The following is a 22,819-nucleotide window of genomic DNA, read 5'->3' on the forward strand; positions in this document are numbered from 1 at the left end:
TGGGTCTGTGTATTTGCTTTGTGGTGTTTTTTTTGTTTTTTGGTGTTTTTTTTTCTTCGATCATCCGTTTGTTACAAATAACTGGAGGTTTCAGTTCTCTGTTTTTCTGCAAGCACATTGCTGTATTATTGCTAGAATGCTTCCGGAAGTTGTTAAACTTAAAGGTTTATGGACTGGAAAAACATGTAAAAACGCTAGTTCTCTTTCCGTGCACTGTCCTTTTTTTTTTTTTTTTAACCATATATCCTTCTAGTAGATTTACTAAAAATGGGCGTGCTGCTTTCTAAAATATATATCCTGTTAAAATTTGGAGAAATACTTTTGTGGAGGGCCTTATTGAATGTAATTTGTCCCACTTGTAGTTATGCCGTTTTAAACATTTTTGAATGCATGAAATCCCACAGGTTTAAAATTTGCTGCTTTTATTGTTTGTTAATCAGTAATGAGCACTCACTGTTCAAATTTGTTAAATCCTATGTACTTTCTACATGTCATTGGCTTATTACAGCGTGTTTAGCAACTCTGTGTCGCCATATGGGCCGCGATTCAATTGTTTGGAAATTTCTGTAAAGTAAATAATTCTACTTTCTCTTTCAGAACAAAAGAGATGAACACCTGTTGAAAAAGAGAAACGTTCCACAAGAAGAAAGTCTAGAGGACTCGGATGTTGATGGAGATTTCAAATCAGTAAGTGTTGATGCAGAAGGTATATGTGTATTTATATATGTTGAAACGTCTGACATTATTTAACATCTTTTACTTCACTTAAGTCCTCTGCTTCCATATTATTTTTGGCATGCTCCCATGTGATGAGATTGATTGCTGGTCGATATATCATGACACAGATCTGTGTCGAGATATATCATGATAGATATATCGTGATAGAGATCTATAGTGATATAGATCTGTTGTGATATATTGTTATATAGATCCGTGTCGATATATATTATGAATTAGATCTATAGCGAGATATATCATGATACAGATATCTGTTGAGATATAGATGTCGGGATATATCATGATATGGATCTGTCGAAATATATTGTGATATAGATCCATGTCAAGATATATCCTAGATCTGTGTTGAGATATATCATACAGCTCGCTAGTGATATAGATCTATATCGAGCTATATCGTGATGTAGATCTAGTTTGAGATATATCATGATGTGGATCTACATCGAGATACATCATGATACGGATCTATGTCGAGATATATCATGATACAGTTCTGTGTGGAGATATATCATGAATGCAGATCCATGACTGCACACACACACACACACACACACACACACACACACACACACACACACACACACACACACACACACACAATGAAATAGATCTATAGCGAGATATATCATGATACAGATATGTTGAGATGTAGATCTATGTCGGGATACGTCGTGATATGGCTCTGTCGAAATATATCGTGACATAGATCGATGTCAATATATATCCTAGATATATGTTGAGATATATCCTAGATATATGTTGAGATATATCATGACAGATCTGTTGAGATATATCATACAGATCTATAGTGATATAGATCTATAGAGAGCTATCGTGATATAGATCTAGTTTGAGATATATCATGATATGGATCTATGTAGAGATATATCATGATACAGATCTATGTTGAGATATATCACGATATATATCTGTGTCAAGATATATCCTAGATCTATTTAGATATATCATGATGATAGATCTGTCAAGATTTCTCATAATACAGATCTATAGTGATATAGATCTATGTCGGGATATATCATGAATGCAGATCTCTCGCTCTCTCTCTCTCTATACACACACACACACACACACACACACACATATATATATGTGTATGTATGTGTATATATATATATATATATATATATATATATATATATATATATATATATATATAAATAAATAAATATATATATATATATATATATATATATATATATATATATATATATATATATATATATATATATATATATATATATAGCAAGATATATCATGATACAGATACCTGTTGAGATATAGATCTATGTCGGGATACGTCATGATATGGATCTGTCGAAATATATCGTGATATAGATCGATGTCGAGATATAACCTAGATCGATGTCGAGATATATCATGACAGTGATATAGATCTATAGAGAGCTATATCGTGATATAGATTTAGTTTGAGATATATCATGATATGGATCTATGTAGAGATGTATCATGATATGGATCTATGTAGAGAGAGATCATTATACAGATCTATGTTGAGATATATCACAATATATATCTGTCTCAAGATATATCCTAGATCAGTGGTTCTCAAACTCTGTCCTCAGGACCCCACACAGTGCATGTTTTGCAGGTAACCCAGCAGGTGCACAGGTGTATTAATTACTCACTGACACATTTTAAAAGGTCCACAGGTGGAGCTAATTATGTCACTTGTGATTCTGTGAGGAGACCTGCAAAACATGCACCGTGTGGGGTCCTAAGGACCGAGTTTGAGAACCTGTGCTCTAGATCTATGTCGATATATCATGATAGATCTATCAAGATTTATCATAATACAGATCTATAGTGATACAGATCTATGTCGGGATATATCATGATATGGATCTGTGTCTAGATATATCATGCTATGAATCTATGTCAGAATATATTGTGATACAGATTTATGTTGAGATATGATACAGATCTATGTTGATATAGATGTATATAAAGATATAGCGTGAGACATATCTATGTGGAAATATATCACAATATAGAAGTCAAGATATATCGTGATACAGGTCTATGTCGAGATATATCATGATACAGATCTATATCTAGATATGATACAGATCTGTAGTGATATTGATCTATGTCGCGATATATCATTATCTAGATCTGTCGCGATACATCATGAATACAGTTCTATGTCGAGATATATCATGAATGCAGATCTATGGCGAGATATATCGTGCTATAGATCCATGTCAAGATGTATCCTAGATCTATGTTGAGATATATGATGATAGATCTGTCAAGATTTATCATACAGATCTATAGTGATAAAGATCTATGTTGAGATTAAATAGTGATATACATCTATTTTGAGATATATCATGATATGGATCTATGTCGAGAGATATCATGAGGAGAGAACTATGTCGATATATATCGTGATATCGATCTATGTTGAGATATCATGTTAGAGAACTATGTTGATATATATCGGTGTCAAATTATGTCCTAGATTTATGTCGATCTATTATGATAGATCTGTCGTGATTTATAATACAGATCTATAGTGATATAGATCTATGTCAGGATATATCATGATATGGATCTTTGTTGGAATATATTGTGATACAGATTTATGTTGAGATATGATACAGATCTATATTGATATAGATCTGTGTCGAGATATATCGTGAGATATCTGTGGAAATATATCACAATATAGATGTCAAGATATATCGTGATATATGTCTTTGTCGAGATATATCGTAATATAGGTCTGTCGATATATTGTGATAGTGCTATATCGACATATGATACAGATCTATAGTGATATAGATCTATGTTGGGATTTATTATGATACACATCTACTTTGAGATCTATATCATGTCTAGATATATCATGATATAGATCTGTTGAGATATATCGTGATATAGTTCCATGTCAAGATATATACTAAATTTATGTTGATATCATGATAGATCTGTCGAAATATATCATAATACAGATCTATAGTGATATAGATCCATGTCTAAATATATCATGATATGGATCTATGTTGAGATATATCGTGAGACATATCTATATGGAAATATATCCCGATATAGATTGATGGCAAGATATATCGTGATACAGGTCTTCGTCACGATATATTGTGATATAGGTCTATGTCAAGATATATCATGAAATAGAGCTGTGTCGACATATATAATGATACAGATTTAAGATAGATGATACAGATCTATAGTGATATAGATCTATGTTGAGATTTATTATACATCATGATATAGATCTACGTCGAGATATATCATGATACAGATCTATGTTGCTATATTTTATGATACAGATCTATGTCGAGATATATCGTGATAGAGAGATAGTGATATACAGTAGATATGTCAATATATTGTGATATAGATCCATGTCGAGATATTTTATTAATTAGATCTATAGCAAGATATATCATGATACAGATATATGCTGAGATATAGATCTATGTCTAGATATATCCTAGATCTTTTGAGATATATCATTATACAGATCTATAGTGATATATTGTGATACAGATTTATGTTGAGATGTTACAGATCTATAATGATATAGATCTATGTTGAGCTATATCGTGAGACATACTGTATGTGGAAATATGATATAGAGCTATGTTGAGATATATCATGATATAGAGCTATGTCGAGATATATCATAATACAGATCTATGATATGATACAGATCTATAGTATAGATCTATGTTGAGATTTATCAAGTTACATCATGATATAGATCTATGTTGAGATATATCGTGGTACAGATTTATGTTGAGATACATGATACAGATCTATAATGATAGATCTATTTCGAGATATAGCGTGATGCAGATTTATGTTGAGATATATCATGATACAGATCTATGCCAAGATATGGCACAGATATATAGTGATATTGATCTATGTATAGATATATCATGATATAGGTCTATTGTGAGACATATCTCTGGATATATATCATGAAATAGATTTATGTCAAGATATAGCGTGATATAGTTCTTTGTCAACATATCATGATATAGGTCTATGTCGAGCTATGTCATGATATAGAGCTATGTCGACGTATATCTATGTTGAGATTTATCATGATATAGATCTATGGAAAAATATATCATGATACAGATCTATGTCAAGATATATATTGACATAGATCTGTTTCAAGATATATTGTGATAGAGATCTATGTCCAGATATATCATGATATAGATCTATGTTGAGGTAGCAAATGTTAATGTAAAAATATATATATTTTATATAATATAGAGTGAAGTAATGAAGGCGGCACTCATGAGGCTTTATAAGTGCAAATGCTTTTAATTGCCCAAATCCAACATGTGTTCTGGGCATAATGTATATGTATGGGAATACATACCTTTTACCGACAGCGGGATCCCGGCCACCAGTAAGCTGGCAGCGGGGTGAGCCCTAGAAAGCCCCTTTCAGGCTCACTGTGCTTGCCATGCTGCGGGCACGGTAGCTCGCTGTGCTTACCACAAGATCTATTCTCCCTCTGTCTGGATTCTGCCGGCGACATTGTGACCACCGGGATCCTGACAGACGGTCTCGTGAGTGCCTCCCACATTCATATTCCTCCACAGCAGTGGCATGCCAAGCATGCAAAGATTCTCTCAGGGCAGCATGTATAAAGCCAATGTTTCAATGCCTTTTATTATAATGGCATTTTTTTTATCAGGACCGAAAATAACATACGGATAAATATATATTTCAACAAATAAGTGGCAGAAAAAAATGTGACTGGTGCTTTATTATCTTTGATCCTTTTTTATATTTCTTCCACTGTCACATGTCAGGCCACTGCTTGCCTGATCAGTGATCAGAACAAATGGCTTGTGAGTGCAAGGGAGGTGTGGTATGTACTGCCCCAACAATGCTGTTGTGCTGACGGTCTGCCCATGCATTACGTTCACATGCAGTATTAATGAATATACTACCTGTAATGCAGGGGCAAACTATTCGTAAGTATGAGCTTATAGGCCCTACACACATGCCGATATCACTGCATGATATGAACGATCTCGTTCATTAATGAACGAGATAACGTTCATATCGTGCAGTGTGGAGTCACCAGCGATGAACGATGCGCGGCCCCGCGCTCGTTCATCGCTGGTGACATGTCGGCTGTGCATGCAGGCCAATATGGACGAGATCGTCCATATTTGCCTGCACGTCTATGGAGCCGGGTGACGGGGGGAGTGAAGAAACTTCACTCCCCCCGTCACTGCCCCCCCGCCGCCGGGTCGGCCGTATGGGCCGTCGGGCACCTCGGCGGCACATCGCCTAATGTGTAGGGCGCCTATTAGTCAGTCAGCTACTGTTCACAGGCTGAAATTGATACATTACACTATGTAACAAAATTTTTGTCCGTTGGTAGCAAATGCAGTTTAATTGCTTATGTCTCAAAAGTACGGAAAATGGTATTTATTCCCCTCAAACTTTGTTTTTGTGACCAGGGTAGTTTATACTTTGAAATTTACCTATATTAGATGAGAAAAGGGTGAATTTGTATCTTCTTTTACACCATGTGAGAGAAAAAAAATCAACGTATGTATGAAAATGAATATATAAAGTTGTACAAAAATTACCAACGATGTGAGTAGTTTTTTTAGATTTCCGATTATACAGTACATCACGTTCCCGAATCAGCCCCCAGATGTAGTCTCCCATTATGTTTTTATTATACTGTCCTTGGTTGCGGCCTTCAAACTCCTATATCCTGGTGGAAGCACTCGCTTTGCTCTTCAGAGTATGCTTTCATGTTCTCCTTGAATTTCTCAAGATGAGCACTAAGAATATGGACTTTGGCAGCCATCCTGCAACCCATTGTGCTGAAGTTCTTCACCAAAGTCTCAACCAACTGCATATAGTTTTCAGCCTTGTGAATGCCCAAAAAACAAACCACTGCAATAAAGCTCGTCCAAGCAGCTTCCTCCTTCTGAGCAAGTAGCTTTGGGAATTCCTTACACTGCAGGATCTTCCTAATCTGTGGTCCCACAAAAACACAGGCTTTGAACTTTGCTTCAGACAATTTAGGGAAGAATTCTTGAAAGGCTGCTGAATCCTTATCTAGAGCTCTAACAAATTGTTTCATAAAGCCGACTTGTGTAGTGGAGGCATTAGCACCTTACTGGAGTCCACCAATGGTTCCCACTTGACTGTTCTCATCCCCACACACAACTCTGGGAGAGATGGGTTACTGAGGCAAAGCAGGAAGCTACACCGACAAGATGTATTAATAATCTTGTCTGCCGAAGCGGAGGAGTGAAAACTCCCCTCTCTGGCAATGCCTTCAAGAGCACACAGTGCATAAGCTTAGTGCTGATGCACTGTCTCTCTACCCTGGCCGGCTCCACCGGGCATCCACAAAATGTTGCTAGCATTGCGAGATCTACTATGCAGCCGGCAGCCAAGGACAGCACTGGCTGTGGTGTATAGGCAATGACACCTGCAGCTGTCAAAATCGATAGCTGCAGGTGTCGGGAAATCCACTGACCGTTACGCACATTGATGCGCTATCATTGATGGCAGCGCCGATAATGACGGGCGGATAGCCACTAAAGGGCGTCTGATGGACCCCTGTTTAGGACATACACACACACCTCTATGTACACTGCACCCCCACCATACATACTGCACCTCCATACCCCTCCATATAGTGCCCCCTATACAAGGCACCCCCTCCTCTGTATACTACTCCCGTCATATACCGCATTCTCTGCACAACCTCCATGTACTATGTGAAGACCTGGAGTTTTTGAGTCTAAACTGAGAGTATACCCTGGGACTTCTGCATCAGATCACGCACACAGGAGACCTCTAAAGATATAATAATATATTTATTAGAGATTTACTTCATATAAGTTCTCTAAATCAGCTACAAGATAAACGCATACTAAACTAAAATAGAACAAGAAGTCTCAATAAACACCAGTTTACCGTCAGACTCCCCAGCACTCTCCCACACTGTCATGTCCTGATGCAATATAACTGTGTAGGATCACAGGAGTTTGATGAAGTTTATGTGTAGCAGAATCAACAAGTCTGCAAGACCACAATTGTAGCATAGACCAGGCAGAGCAACAAGTCTGCAATCCCAAGAAAAGCTTGTAATCCAGTAGCCACAATGCTCCCAGGCACAATGCTCAGCACACTGGTAGAAGCTGGGACTCCAAGACCTGTAGCTTTTAGAAACAAACACACCTGGAGCTCTTGTCTTCTCTTTTTAAAAAGGTTTTGCCTTGTAAACTTTTGCTGCTTTTTTAGTCTCGGAACTCCGGCTATCGCGCAAACCATTCCATCCGGCCCTATATTTTAATATTTTAACTCTTGTTTCCTAATTAACATTTTTTCTCATATTTCGCTGGCTTATTATTTTAAAGAAATTTAACAAGTTAGGTTTTGAATATTTTCTTGGGTCGCTGGATAAGAGAATTCCTCCTGAAGATGTTCTGTCTTCTCAGTCAGTGAGTGACCCTTGCAGGAATACTTTTTTTCTTTTCTTTATTGTACTTGTGTCTATTGAACTTATTTACTGGGAGCACCTCCCCACTCTAATAAATACTACTGGAAAATGAGATATTAGAGAAGGATAATGTGATTGTCTGTGCTGATAGTATTACTATACCCCCTTTTTCACCAGGAGAAGCCCCAGTATGGTATACAGCCAATCAGCACCTGAATATCGATTTATGGTTATTAAGGATAATGGATTTTATAACATCTCCAGGTTCAGCCACACGTGTCCCCATATACTGTGGTCCAAGTAGCCTCTGTAGCCACACCAGGGCCCGAGGAGCTCTGCTACGCTGAGCTGTCAAAATGTGATTCTTATTAGCACTATTAAAACAACCAGAAGTAGCAAAACTGCTTTGGTGGCGTACACTCACCACTGGGACTTGTGGTACTTGTATCTGTGTGCGATTGAGTCTCAGATGTGTGTAAAAAGGGTTTGGACATGAGCGTCTGCAGCTGCCCCAGTATGCTTCATCTGCAACTTAGTACTTGTGTTATACCAATACCTGTGCAAGTAAAGTTGCACCCTAGCGTCTCTGGTACACTGTGAGGGGTTTGTCTGTGGCTGTGATGCGACAAGGACGCAAATCTTAAAGATTTGCTACGCTACCCGTATAGGAGTGTTTAAGTCATTCCAGGTGACATGCACCATATGGTGCAAATAAGATAGGTATAAGGGACAGCTCTATATTTCATTTTATATTACACTCCTTTACAACTATGTTATCCTTCTAAATTGGAAGTTCAGCATTCAGTTACAGCAGAGGTTCCCTAACAGTCCAGGCTTTGAGTAGATCCATGCTTGGCCACAGGTAACTTAATTAGTACATCAATTTTATTTTACCATCTGTGCTGCGCCATGGATATACCTAAAACCTGGACCATTCGAGTGCCTAGAGGACCACGTTTGGGAAACTGAGTTACAGGATTCTGAAGAAATAGAAATATCGGAACTTTTTAAGTAGTTAAATATATTGTTAACTTTGCTCTTTGTTTTTTGTTACAGCAAAATGTAACACTAGAAGCAATACTACAGGTATGTATCATTGTATAATGGTATGAAGAATTTAAAAATATAATAAATAGAATTAAATAGAGTATAAGTTCACCCACAGAGGAGATAATATTGCACCACTTGTTACCACGACTGTCTTCTGGGCTACAGATTTCTCTTTAGTGAATAAAGGCGGGGAGTGAGACTGAGCATTGAGAGGGGTTTACTATGATGGAAGACCTGCTTGCATGCTGCATTTTCTGCTGGTAAATCAGAGTATTTGGCAGGGTTTGCAAATATTATGGATATTGGGGCTAATTAAGGTTGGATCGCAAATCACAATCCAACCGGAATTTTTACAATCGCCCCGCGGGTACATGCGCAGCGCCCAGTTCTGCGCATGCGCCCGCATTTTCTGCGGTGAAGGGGGGGCACAGAAAATGCGTTCTCCTCTGCCTGTCAATCAGGCGGGGGATCAACGCTTTGTTTCCAGGGAGAAGATGGAGTGTTACAGGGGCGTGATCACGGTGGCTGTGTGATGTCACACGCAGCCACTGCGAACGGGAAGATGGTGGCGGGCCTCCTGAGGGCGCAGCAGGAAGCTTCCTTAGTTTCTGCTAACAAGCAAAAATTGCGATACGATCGCAATTTCTCCTTGTTCAACGGGGGGAGGCTTCGGTCAGCATGCTGGGCGGCCTTTCCCAGCGATGGGCGGCCTCCTGCATGTGCTCCAGAGGATTGCAAATTCTGATAATTAGCAGAATTTGCAATCCTTACTGAATTAGGCCCATTGCCGATTATTTTTTCCTAACAATCTTACAGATTTTAAAGTACACTTTGTAAAATAAAACTACATGGTATAAACTAACATAAGGATATTTTGATGCCATTGAAAAGGGTGCGCGGCTCCAGCACACATTTAGCAGGTAGCTTAGAAAAGAGACTTTACACAGTAAGGGGTCACCCCTTTCCAAGTGAGAATCCAAAATGTACTACTTTTACAGACTGTTCTTGTGTACAACACACCTGTACATTCACTTCTGTATTTTTGTCTATTACTTAGAATGCCACCAGTGATAATCCAACAACTCAACTAAGTGCTGTGCAGGCAGCAAGGTAAGGAGCGTCAAATATCCGTTTATTATTGTAATGGGGCAGTAAAGCTGCATTTTGGATACGGTGATATTTGGAGGCTGCGTCATACAGCCATTATTCCTCAGTGTTGTGAGGCTTGTAGGGGGTGAAGACCATGGGACTTGCAGCTTCTTATTTTAAAGGTGCAAACGCTGCCTTTTAATGCAGGTGGTAGAACAATAAAGCTGATTATCTAATTTAGCATGTTTTTCAGTTTCCTGTTTTCATTTTCAGAAAGTTGCTATCCAGCGACAGGAATCCACCCATCGATGACCTCATAAAGTCTGGAATCCTGCCTATATTGGTGAATTGTTTAGAGGCAGATGATAAGTGAGTATGTTACATTTTAGCATCCTTGTTTTTCTTCTACCTTTATAGATTACCCATGATGCTCAGCCAGTATCTGAAAAATATAGTTTGGTAATATCTGCTGCAGCATCTCTACTGTAAAGGCTAATTTACCATGGTGTTAACATTGCGTATATACCCTCCAGTAGAGTGTGTCTTATGGTTTCCCTTACCTTTAAACTGGAGCGAGCTCCTTCAGTACTCCATTTCTCTGATAGCGCTGAGACAGTGGTTCCCAAATGCAGTCCTCAAGGAACCCCAACAGTCCAGGCTTTAAGGATATCGAGGCTTAGGCACAGGTGACTTACTTAGTACCTCAGTCAGTTGGTTTATACCATCTGTGCACAAGCAAGGATATAACTAAAACCTGGACTGTTGTGGTGTCTTGAGCACTGTTTGGGAAACACTGCACTGGGATTTATCGCTTTTTAGCCTTCTGGCTAAGGTCAAATGTAGTTCTGTCAGTTGGAGTGCAGTCAGTAGGACACTTACTATGAACAGGCTGCCTTGGTTGTCTGTATAGGGCTGAGGCAGATATTGCATCCCCAGAGTGGTAACACTGGTGTGCTAGGAAAATCACGGCGGCACTGGAATCTTCACATGACAGAATAGGACACACACTGTTTTCCCTAGCAATCCATAAGGGATATTGGGGGAATCTAGAACGATGGATACAGACGGGGTCCAAAGGAGCCAGTGCACTTTCAATTTCTTCAACTGGGTGTGCTGGCTCCTCCCCTCTATGCCCCCTCCCACAGGCAGTTTAGGAAAAAGTGCCCTCAGGAGAGGATGCACATATCTGCATCTCCAGAGAGTTTTCTTCAATTTCTTTTAATCCTTTATTATTTTCGGTATGCTGTCTGGGCAACAGCATACCTGCACCGGGGGAGTTAGGTGGTCACCGGCCTTACGATATGCAAAGCCGCTTCCCTGACGGGTTGTTGTTCAGCGGGACACTGCCTTGGCTGTCACAGCCGCAGCACACCCCACACCCCTAACGCTGCCTAAAGGTGACATCGGTGGCGAGTTACAAACCGGGGGCCCCACTAGGGTGGTCCCCCGGTTCAAAGTGCGGCTGACCACTGGCACGGCGTATGGGACCCTCCCGAGGCTGGTCCCGCTAAGATTCCCTGTGTAGAACTGGCACAAAAGGGCTTGACTAGCACTTGTGTGATGTTTTAAGCTAAAAGGAGACTTTTGCCAGTATAGTATATGTATGTAACTCCGGCGCCATTGGAGGGGGCGGAGCTACCTCAGAGTGGGGCCTTCCTTTGCTTACTGCAGCCATTTGCAGCACACACAGCGCTACCTGATCCTTAGACGTGCTGGATATCTGGTACAGGGTGTAGCAAAGGGGGAGAGCCACTTGTGTAAGCTATCCTGATCCTATCTAGGACAATATTTGTTAGTTTTTACTGTATTATAGGGAGCTGACAGCCTCACTGGGCTGTGCAGCTCAGGGTGTGCTGGTGTCCTTTTCTCTGTGTCTCCTCTCACATACAGTAGAGCAGGCTTGCATTATAACGGTCTGTGTGTATGTTACTGTGCTTACTGTGAATATGGGCATATACAAGCTGTGCAGTGTATGTCACACTAGATTCTCTCCCTTATCTACTGACACTGTTTCCTGTGAACAATGCAGTCGATCTTCACAAATCAGTGAAGGGGCTGGGGTAGAAGGTCCAGAACCCCACTGTTTAGGGTCTCTTAAGACTATGATGTCTGATATGTCATCCCAGCTTACTGCTAATGTGCAGAAAACTCAGCTACTACAACAAGCTGTTGCAGATTTAGTTGCTAGGGCTGATGCACAGCCCCCCCCTCTCTCATGCAGGTCCTCAGAAGCGTGGTTTACCTGCTATTTTATCTGATACAGATGATGATATGCAGGATGATGGGGATAACCAGGGTATTGAACCCCTCATTTTGGCTATAAGGGATGTGTTAAAGCTACCTCTTGTCGAAGTCAAAAATATTACATAGAGCGAACATACAGACTCCACACATTGAGTCGCTATGCTTGCAAATATGCGCAGCGCGCACAGCAATATATGGTAACATACGCATTTGCACAGACATGCCACATAGATTCAACACATATTTCATACAGCACATAAATTTAAACATATCAAGCATCAGACATCATAAGGTTTCCAATTATATAGTGGAGTAACGTCATGTATGTGTATTATTGGAATGGAGCAAGATGGACATGTCGTGCTTGGTATCAAAGTAACCAGATTAATGTGTGCATCAATTTGATGCCTGTTATTAAGTTGTAGCACATTGCCATTAGTAGATATGATTAAATGTATGAAAGCTAAAGTCACTCTTATTAGAACAATGGATTTCCTGGAAGATAGCATGCCTGACCAGTGGTTATCTCCTGTAATTACACCACCAAGGCTGGACGTTGCTTGCATATGAACTGACCAGTGACTCATCATGAATGGGAAAGTTCCCTCCCCTAGACTATTAACAAGAGATCTGTGTAATCCCCCGAAAATACATAGTATATAGCTGATTGCAGACACACAAGAGCTCTCTGTTCTTTTTCCCTGGGTGTTGTTCGAGATGCTGTCTGCCCAGTTCATGTATTTATTTAATGAGAGAGAGATATATGGATCGGAGAGTGCATTGAGGGAATGGTATTGTATGCTGGCCTGTAACTGTATGGATTCCTGCTTACTGTGTAAATTGTAACAATGTAACTATATATAGCTATATATATATATATATATATATATATATATACTGTACATTGTGATATATTGAATACATATCCTTTTAATAACAAATATATACATCAATTTGGAACTCAGATAATGTGTGGGTGTATTGTTTTCTCTTATGGGATGTAGTGTTTTGTGATGTATAGCGCACATTAATAGCACATGGTAATAAGATGCGCAGGCGTCCACAGTATATAATAGAGCTGGTATTTTAAATATTTGTTAGAAAGTAATTTTGACTTTTATACTCTAGAGGACACTGTGTCACAGCAGTTGTTTTTCTTTGTACAAAACAAGCCTAATGTCACTTTCCCTGATTCTACAGAGTTAGATGACTTCTTCAAACAGGCCTGGAGAAAATCCAGATAAAAAAGTTTTTACACACTTTTCTATTTGCTCCTGAAGGTAGAAGATTTTGGGAGGAACCCCCAGGGGTGGATGTCTCAGTATCTCGCCTGGCTAAAAAGCCAGTGCTGCCCACCCTGGGCTCCTTTACCATGAAGGATCAAGGGGATAGAAAGATAGACTACCCTAAAATCTACATAAACAGCAGCCAGTATTTTACAAAAGACCTGTCATTGCGGGTTGCTGGATGATCCATGCTATTCATTCTTGGGCCACTCAAATTCAGGGGGGCCTCGCGGGGGATATACCCTTAGTTATTATGGTAACCCTCCTGAAGCACATTCAGGACACTACCCATGTCCTCTATGATTCGCTTAAGGAGATGGGGAACATTAATGCACGGACTTCTGCCATTGCAGTGTCGGCGCGCAGGGCCTTGTGGTTGCGTCAGTGGATTGTGGACGCAGAATCCAAATGTAGTTTGGAATCCCTCCCCTTTTCTGTGGATTGGCTTTTTGGGTTCGAATTGGATACCTGGATTTCCAAAGTTACGGCTGGGAATTCCACGTTTCTCCCCTCCAGGGCCCCGCCGGCAAGACGCTCCTATCCAGGGCTGTCCGCCCAGTCCTTTCGGTCTCACAGATTTCGATCTAAGGCCAGAGGTGCCTCCAATGCAGCTAGAGGCACCAGAGGTAAGTCCAGAAAACCTGCAAGCACCAGTTCTCAGGAACAATCCACCGGTTCTGCTTCCACTAAGGCCTCAGCATGACGGTGCCCACCCACCCCGAGGAGATCTCGAGGTGGGAGCTCAACTGCGTTACTTCAGCCGAGTCTATGAGACTTCCTGCCAGGATGCCTGGGTCAGAGATCTCATTTCTCAGGGCTACAGGCTGGTGGATACTCCCCCTCCTTCGAGTTTTTCAAATCAAGCTTACCAGCTTTGGAGGATATGCAAGTTAAGTTACAACGGACAATCTGAAAGTTGGTTCAGTCCCACGTCATTGTTCCAGTACCACTACCGCAACGCGGCATGGGGTTTTACTCAAACCTGTTTGTGGTGCCGAAACCGGACGGTTCGGTCAGACCCATTTTGTATCTCAAATCCTTGAATCCTTACTTGAAGGTGTTTGAGATTGGATCCCTGCGAGCAGTGATTGCGGGCCTGGAGGAACACAAGGACGCCTATCTCCATATTCCGATTTGGCTGCCTCATCAGGCGTACCTGCGGTTTGCCCTTCTGGACAATCACTTCCAATTCCAGGCACTGCCCTTCAGCCTGTGTACATCCCCAAGGGTATTCACAAAGGTGATTGCCGAGAGGATGCTTCAACTCCGGGTGCAGGGGGTCAATGTGGTCCCTTCTCTGGACGATCTTCTGATAAAGGCAAGATCCAGGGAGCTTTTGTTTCTCCATATCGACCGCACCATCCATTTCTGTCAGACCATGGGACAACTGTGAGGCGTACTTCCCGAGTCGTCACGATTTCCACCCGGGGGAGTGAGGTCTCCACCATCTGGTGTTCCAGCAAATCATCGACCGGTGGGGTTGCCCACAAATAGACATGATGGCTTCTTGTCTCAACAAGAAAATTTCCTGGTATTGCTCATGAACAAGGGACCCTCAGATGAGGGCAGTGGACGCACTGGCGTCTCCTTGGCCGTACCGGCTAACCTACATGTTTCCTCCGATCCCAAGCTGTCCAGGCAATTCTAATTGCCCCGGATTGGCCTCTGAGGCTGTGGTACGCGGCTCTTCTGGACATATCCGTCGAACACCCTTGGCCTCTACCACTCAGAAGAGATCTTCATCAACAAGGACCGTTCGTCTACCTGAACTTACGGCGACTTTGACGGCATGGAGTTTGAGTGGATCATCCCAGCTTACAAGGTCCTTTCCAAGAAGGTTATTGCTACCATGGTTCAGGCCAGGAAACCTGTGACATCAAAACACTATCCTCATATCTGGAGGAGATATGTCTCTAGGTGCGAGGAACGCACGTATCCACCTGCAGAGTTTCACTTGGGACATTTCTCACATTTCCTGCAGTCTGGTGTGGATAAGGGCTTATGTCTGGGTTCCATTAAGGTCCAGATTTCAGCTCTCTCAATTTTCTTTCAGAAGAAATTGGCAGTGTTGTCAGATGTTCAGACCTACTTGCAAGGGGGACTCCACGTACAACCTCCTTTTGTGCCGCCTACGGCACCCTGGGATTTGGCTATAGTGTTGGCATTTCTTTTTCATCCACTAGGGGTCACTGGAGTACTCTTGGGATATGGACGGCTTTAGCAGAACAAGGCACTGAATATTTAAATTTAGTAAATCTCCTCCCCTCCATATTCCCAGTGTACCCTAGTGTTTTTTCTGTGCTCAAGCAGTGACACGCTTGTGTGGACCTTCCACACTTACTTTGAATATTTTATTTTTAATTTTACATCCCTTCCCAGTTTAGCAAGAAACTTGGGTCCGGGATAGTGCCCGCTGCACGGAGGCATCGCATGGCGTGTCGGTCCTCACAAAGAGCACCCTCACAGCCACACGCAGCTCACTAGCTGACTGCAGGAAGAGCTGGACGGAGCTTACTGAAGAAGCCCCGTCATAGCACTCACTACAGGACAAGGTATGCTGGGGAAACAGGGCGGTCAGCTCACGCTGCCGCCCCGCTGTGTGGGGTCCGTGCTTCCTTTCGCCGCCGCCGCTGATTGTAGGCCGCCCGCCCCAGCTGCTCCGTCCGCCGCTTTACGGGGCTCAGCGCCCGCCACAGCCGCTCCGACTTAGCGCCCGCCAAGACCCGCTCACACCCGCCGGCAGCACAGCAGGACCGCTCTCCACTACAGCGCTTCCCGGCTCCCTGCACCCGATCTCCGGCTTCCGGAACTCGCTCCCCGGTAACCGCTCCCCGCTGGAAGACGCAGCGGTACACTGAGCACAGGGGGAGGGGGGAGAAGTCTCCTCACAGGCAGTGCAGCTGCAAGGGGGGGGGGGGGGGGGGGGGGGGGGGGGGGGGGGGGAGTGGCTGCATGCATAGCAGCAGCAGCAATATAGAGGCTGCGTGGCTTAGAACAGTAATTACATAGGCTGTTATGCCTATGTTAACGGTTAGTTTTGCTAAAAGGGTTACAGGTTATAAAGACATATGTTGTAACCTGAACTGTGATTATAAGTGTAAGCATGGCAGGGAGGCTATTTTAACCATGCTTCCTGTTTCTTCCTGTTTGTGATGCCAGAACGTTCCTGTCTTACAACTCTACTCCACCGGATGGCGCAGGGGTGTTAGTGGGAATTTTGGATCAGGTTTCATATAGTACTGGCCACGTGCACTGCACTTCGGCCATATATAGACACACCTTAGTAACATTTTACTGAGTCGTGCAAGTTGTCTGTCTTTGTATATTGTATTGTCTGTCTACATAATGAGTAAGGCACCAGCAAAAACAAAAAAGCAGTTTCACTGCAATGTCTGTAAGAGTGTGTTACCGGGTGGTTCTACCACATGTACAGTATGTTTTGTTAATTCAGCTACAAATACAATTGCCGCTCCGGTTTCGAAGCTGGTTTCATCCCCGGACCCTCCATGGGCAATGCTAGCAGATGTAATGGCTGGGTTGCAATCAGAATTGGCCGCCGCTCAACATGAGCGGGAAGCGGCAAGATCTAAGTCTCGGGTGAGACCGCCAGAACTACCGGAGGGGTCTCAGCCTTTCCAAAGGTCCAAGTCCTCTTTGGGTAAAAGGGATAAATTTAATTTGTCTTATGATTTACCAGTTTCTGCTATGTTGCATTCTGACGGTTCTATGCCAGACCTCCCTGCGCAAGATGAGGGTGAGGAGGGCGAATTAGACCAGCAGTCAGATGGTGAAGATTTTGACAGCCCAGGCATTGATAATCTCATGAGGGCAGTGCGTCAGTCTCTGAAGTTTACAGAGACTGAGGAGCCTCTGACAAATGATGAGGTGGTATTTACTAAACGACACAGATCTCCAATGTGTTTTCCGGTTTCAGAATCTCTTAATAAGATGTTAGTAGAAACACGGAAGAATCCGGATAAACTGTTTTCTATACCTCGCCGATTTAAGTCTAGTTACCAGTTTCCAGAGTCTGTGACATCTACATGGGAGAATCCGCCAATGGTGGATTCGTCTGTGTCAAAACTTACAAAGAAATTAACCATACCAGTGCCAACGGCTACTACGCTTAAAGACCCTTCAGACCGTAAAATAGAAGCTATGCTAAAGTCCATGTATATAGCAGCAGGAGTGTTGCTTAGACCTGGGTTGGTTGGCATTTGGGTCACTAAGGCGCTAATTGTATGGATAACAGAACTCAAGTCTGGCCTACAGGACGATCACCTTATACTTCTCGCTGATCAAATCTGTGAAGCTGCTGAGTATCTATGTACAGCTTCTACTGACGTCTGTCTGCTCACTTCTCGCCTTTCATCGTCGCTAGTTACGGCACGACGAGCACTCTGGCTGCGGTCTTGGCAAGCGGAGGCAGAGGTTAAGATAGGTACGGTGGCAAGAAGTTGTTTGGTCCTGAATTGGACAAATGGATTTCTGAGGCCACGGGAGGGAAGTCTGTTTTCCTACCATTGCCTCCTACGATATCTAGACGGAAATACTCTGGGCCGGCGTTCAAATCCTTAGGGCTTCAGCCCTTTCGAGGCCGTGGTAGAGGAACAGCCACGCCTGGTAGACGAGGTCGAGGACGTGGTTTTCAACAAACCAACACCAGTCGTCAGGACGCTAAGGTCACCGACAAGCCAGTGGCATGACGGGCTCCCAGCCCATCTCGGATCTCCAGTTGTGGGGGCACGCCTTCAGACGTTCCATTTGGCGTGGTTCCAGACATCCACAGATTGGTGGATCCGCAATTTAGTGTAAGGGTTACAAGATAGAGTTCGACTATCTCCCGCCATTGCGGTTTTTCAAGACAGGACTGCCTGTGTCGGACGACAAGAGGGCGGTTCTGCAAATTGCCATTCAGTCTCTGCTGGATTCAGCAGTTTTGATTCCGGTCCCTGTACACCAACAAGGTCAGGGTTATTATTCCAGTCTGTTTGTGGTACCAAAGTCGGATGGCTCGGCCAGGCCAATATTGAACTTAAAGGGCCTCAATCAGTACGTCACTTACTACAGATTCAAGATGGAATCTCTGCGGTCAGTAATTGCAGGTTTAGAGCCACAGGAATTCATGATTGCGCTGGATCTCAAGGATGCGTACTTACACATTCCAATTTGGCCACGTCATCAGAGGTTCTTGCGTTTGGCGATAAGGCAAAACCATTACCAGTTTCAGGCTCTACCGTTTGGCCTCTCGTCAGTGCCTCGGGTATTCACCAAAGTGATGTCTGTGATGATAGCTCATCTCAGATCCCTGGGAGTGGTAATAGTTCCGTACTTGGACGATCTGCTCATCAAAGCTCCGTCTCAACAGATGCTCCTCCAACATGCGTTGCTGACGTACAATGTACTGGTTCAGCACGGTTGGATTGTCAACTTCAAGAAATCACATCTGATTCCGTCTCAACGACTTCAATTCCTAGGAATGATTCTCGATACGGTAGATCAAAGAATTTACCTACCAGAACAGAAAGTACGGAGTATTCGTCATCTGGTACAATTAGTGCTCAAGCCACGCACAGTCTCGGTACATTTGTGCATTTGCCTGTTAGGCACCATGGTGGCGGCTTTCGAAGCGCTTCAGTTCGGCAGATTTCACTCACGTCCTTTTCAACTGGATGTGCTCGCACAGTGGTCTGGCTCGCATCTGCAGATTCACCAGAGAGTGAGGTTGTCTCCACGGGCCAGAGTATCTCTACTCCGGTGGCTCAAAGTACACAATCTAACCGCAGGGAAACGGTTCGGCGTCTGGAAGTGGATAATTCTAACGACGGACGCGAGTCTCAGAGGTTGGGGAGCTGTGGTTCAAAATTGTCAGCTCCAGGGTCTCTGGGCGGATCACGAAAGGTTACGGTCTATAAATGTCCTGGAACTCCGGGCAATTTACAATGCGCTACGACAAGCAGTGCACATGCTTCGGTCTCAGACTGTCCAGGTGCAGTCAGACAACGCGACGGCGGTCGCGTCCATCAACAAACAAGGAGGAACGAGAAGGCGCATGGCCATGCGGAAGTAGCTCGAATCCTCTATTGGGCCGAGCATCACCAAGTGATATTGTCGGCAGTGTTCATTCCGGGAGTGGACAACTGGGAGGCGGATTATCTCAGCCGTCGGGATTTTCATCCAGGAGAATGGGCATTAAATCCAGAAGTGTTTCACATGTTGGTCCAGAGGTGGGGTTACCCTCAAGTGGACCTGATGGCATCTCGCCACAATCACCAAATGCCCCAGTATGTGTCCAGAACGCGAGATCCAAAGGCAGTGGCGGTGGATGCTCTCACAATCGCGCGGCCGTACAGCCTTGTGTATCTGTTTCCACCGTTTCCACTGCTCCCTCTGTTGCTAAAACGGATCAAAAGAGAGTCCGTCACAGTCATACTAGTGGCGCCTCATTGGCCTCGGAGAGCTTGGTTCTCGGATCTCCGCGGACTACTCGCAGACGATCCTTGGCCGCTCACGCTACGTCCGGACCTGTTACAACGGGGTCCGTTCCTTTACCCCGATCTAGCGCTGCTGCATTTGACGGGGTGGCTGTTGAGACCGCCCTCTTAAGAAGAGAGGGCATTCCAGAATCTGTTATACCAACCATGTTACGTGCTAGGAAGCCAGTTACGGCAGCTCATTATTACAGAATTTGGCGTGCCTATACAGGTTGGTGTGAAGCTCGGAAGTTTCCGACATCTTTCAAGTTATCCCGTCTTTTGTTATTTCTACAGACTGGGTTAGATGGAGGACTGCGTTTATCTACACTAAAGGTGCAGGTATCTGCTTTGTCAATTTACTTTCAAAGCCGATTGGCTCTATTGCCGTCTGTACACACCTTTCTGCAAGGTGTCCTCAGAGTACAGCCTCCATTCATTCCACCTACAGCGCCATGGGACTTGAATCTGGTTTTAGATTTTTTACAGTCTTCATATTTTGAACCTCTTACAACAAGTGGATATTAAGTTTCTCACTTGGAAAACTATTTTTCTCCTAGCCTTAGCTTCGGCAAGGCGTGTTTCAGATTTGGGTGCCTTGTCATGCAAGCCACTGTATTTGGTGTTTCATGATGACAGAGCGGAACTTTGGACGAATCCCGCTTTCTTGCCAAAGGTAGTGTCATCTTTTCACATCAATTAATCAATAGTAGTTCCTGTGTTAACAGAAGATTCTGGAACTTTGGATGTGGTACGCACACTATGCGTTTATGTATCCCGAACATCTACAGTTCGTTAGACGGTGATAAAGCTAAATATTTATCTTATATAAAACCCTTTATGAGGTCTAAGAACACTGTACGCTATTCACGTGTGGAGTACCGTAAGGGTACGCTCGTTGCGTAGCAATCGCTTAGCCGTAGTCGAGACGCTCAAGCGTCACGTTCGCTCACGGCCAAGAGATCACAGGCAGGCACGCTATTGGCTGCCGTCTAACGTAATGATTCGCTATAGCGTAGCGGACGCTCGGGACCACGAGGAGATCACCAGCGGCGCTGACGCTCACAATGTTAAACCTTTATATCTAAACCATAAACAGTATATTATGCAGTAAAACCTTAGTGTAGAAATAGGGTGTAGATGCAACCTAGTGTAACCTTATTAACTCAAATGCTGTTCGAGCGTCACCGACGCTCTGAGAATACTAAACACTATAAGAAATACACAGATACCTGGGCTTAGGGTCCAACGCCTAATATATATATATATATATTATGAATGATATACTTGCAAAAGAATTAACACAATACAAGTCATACACTACAATATAACATAGACTACCTAACCAGATAACTACACAGGAAATACAATACAATACAATTATGTTTTAAGGGAAAATAAGAGAGAAAGAGGAGAAGAGAGAGAGAGAGAAATGGCCCACAATAACAGTAAGAACAATATGGTTGCGGAGAAACACTTACGCACAAGGGGAAACGATCGCATGCGCCTCGATATCCAGCTCCCGATTATCAGCAATGAGAACCGTTGAAGAGAGTGAGCTGGATATGGTCGGCTTGTCTATTTATGCCCCACACACAATACAATTCAATGGTCCCTACAATCTCATTGTTCATTGGACACAGGAATTCGGCTTCGCACTATAACAAAAGGTCATAGGTTGATTCATACAGGTGGGCTGTGGCTACTTCCAACTGTTTAGGTGGGTGGGATACTGGGTTTCCCGCCGCATGGCTAAGTAAGAGTAAATAATAGTAAATGGACATAAACTACTTATGTCCATAACTATTCGCACGAGCGATTAATCCGCTCCAAACCAACACCGGAATATTGCTCTTTAAATGTTCTTCCGATGGATACTAAACACCACTGTATGACTCCTGTTAGACCCTTCGTACAATACAAAGAGGGATCCCTCTGTCCAGGAACATTCTATATTAACTAAACTTTCAGAATCTATCAAAGGGACCATGATCTACAAAATACATTATATAGTGAAAATATGTAACGATTGAGTCGCACGCTACGATCACATAAACTCTACCGTAAATACGCATACCGTGCGCCTGCGGGTGCCCGCGACTGTGAGTATGTGCACGCACGGGAGAGCGTACGCATGCGCAGCGCGGACGTGTATGAGGTGCAAATATGGCAGTGTGTATAGAGATATTTTTCTGACTTTGACAACGGATACGTTGTTTGTTCTCTATGATGCTGCCAAGATGGGTTGGCCAGCTTCTAAGCTAACCTTATCCAGATGGATTAAACTGACCATACGTCAGGCTTACCTTCATGCTAGGTTACAGCCGCCTACATCAGTAACAGCTCATTCCACACGTTCTGTGGGAACTTCATGGGCAGCTGGTCGTGGGGCTTCTACGACGCAGCTTTGCCGTGCGGCTACATGG

At 43.1% G+C, this 22,819-nt stretch overlaps 1 protein-coding gene across 1 annotated transcript in view; it reads left to right on the forward strand.

Moving 5' to 3' along the window:
* KPNA3 (karyopherin subunit alpha 3) overlaps positions 1-22,819 on the forward strand; it is a 193,697-nt gene that overhangs the window by 80,672 nt on the left and 90,206 nt on the right. Inside the window, exons 3-6 of the mRNA XM_063951971.1 lie at positions 598-687; positions 9,308-9,337; positions 10,359-10,411; positions 10,664-10,759. Of these exons, the coding sequence (XP_063808041.1) occupies positions 598-687; positions 9,308-9,337; positions 10,359-10,411; positions 10,664-10,759 (269 nt within the window). The remainder of the gene's footprint in view (positions 1-597; positions 688-9,307; positions 9,338-10,358; positions 10,412-10,663; positions 10,760-22,819) is intronic.

This window comes from Pseudophryne corroboree, chromosome 2 (genome assembly GCF_028390025.1).
Source record: "Pseudophryne corroboree isolate aPseCor3 chromosome 2, aPseCor3.hap2, whole genome shotgun sequence".
NCBI lineage: Eukaryota > Metazoa > Chordata > Amphibia > Anura > Myobatrachidae > Pseudophryne > Pseudophryne corroboree.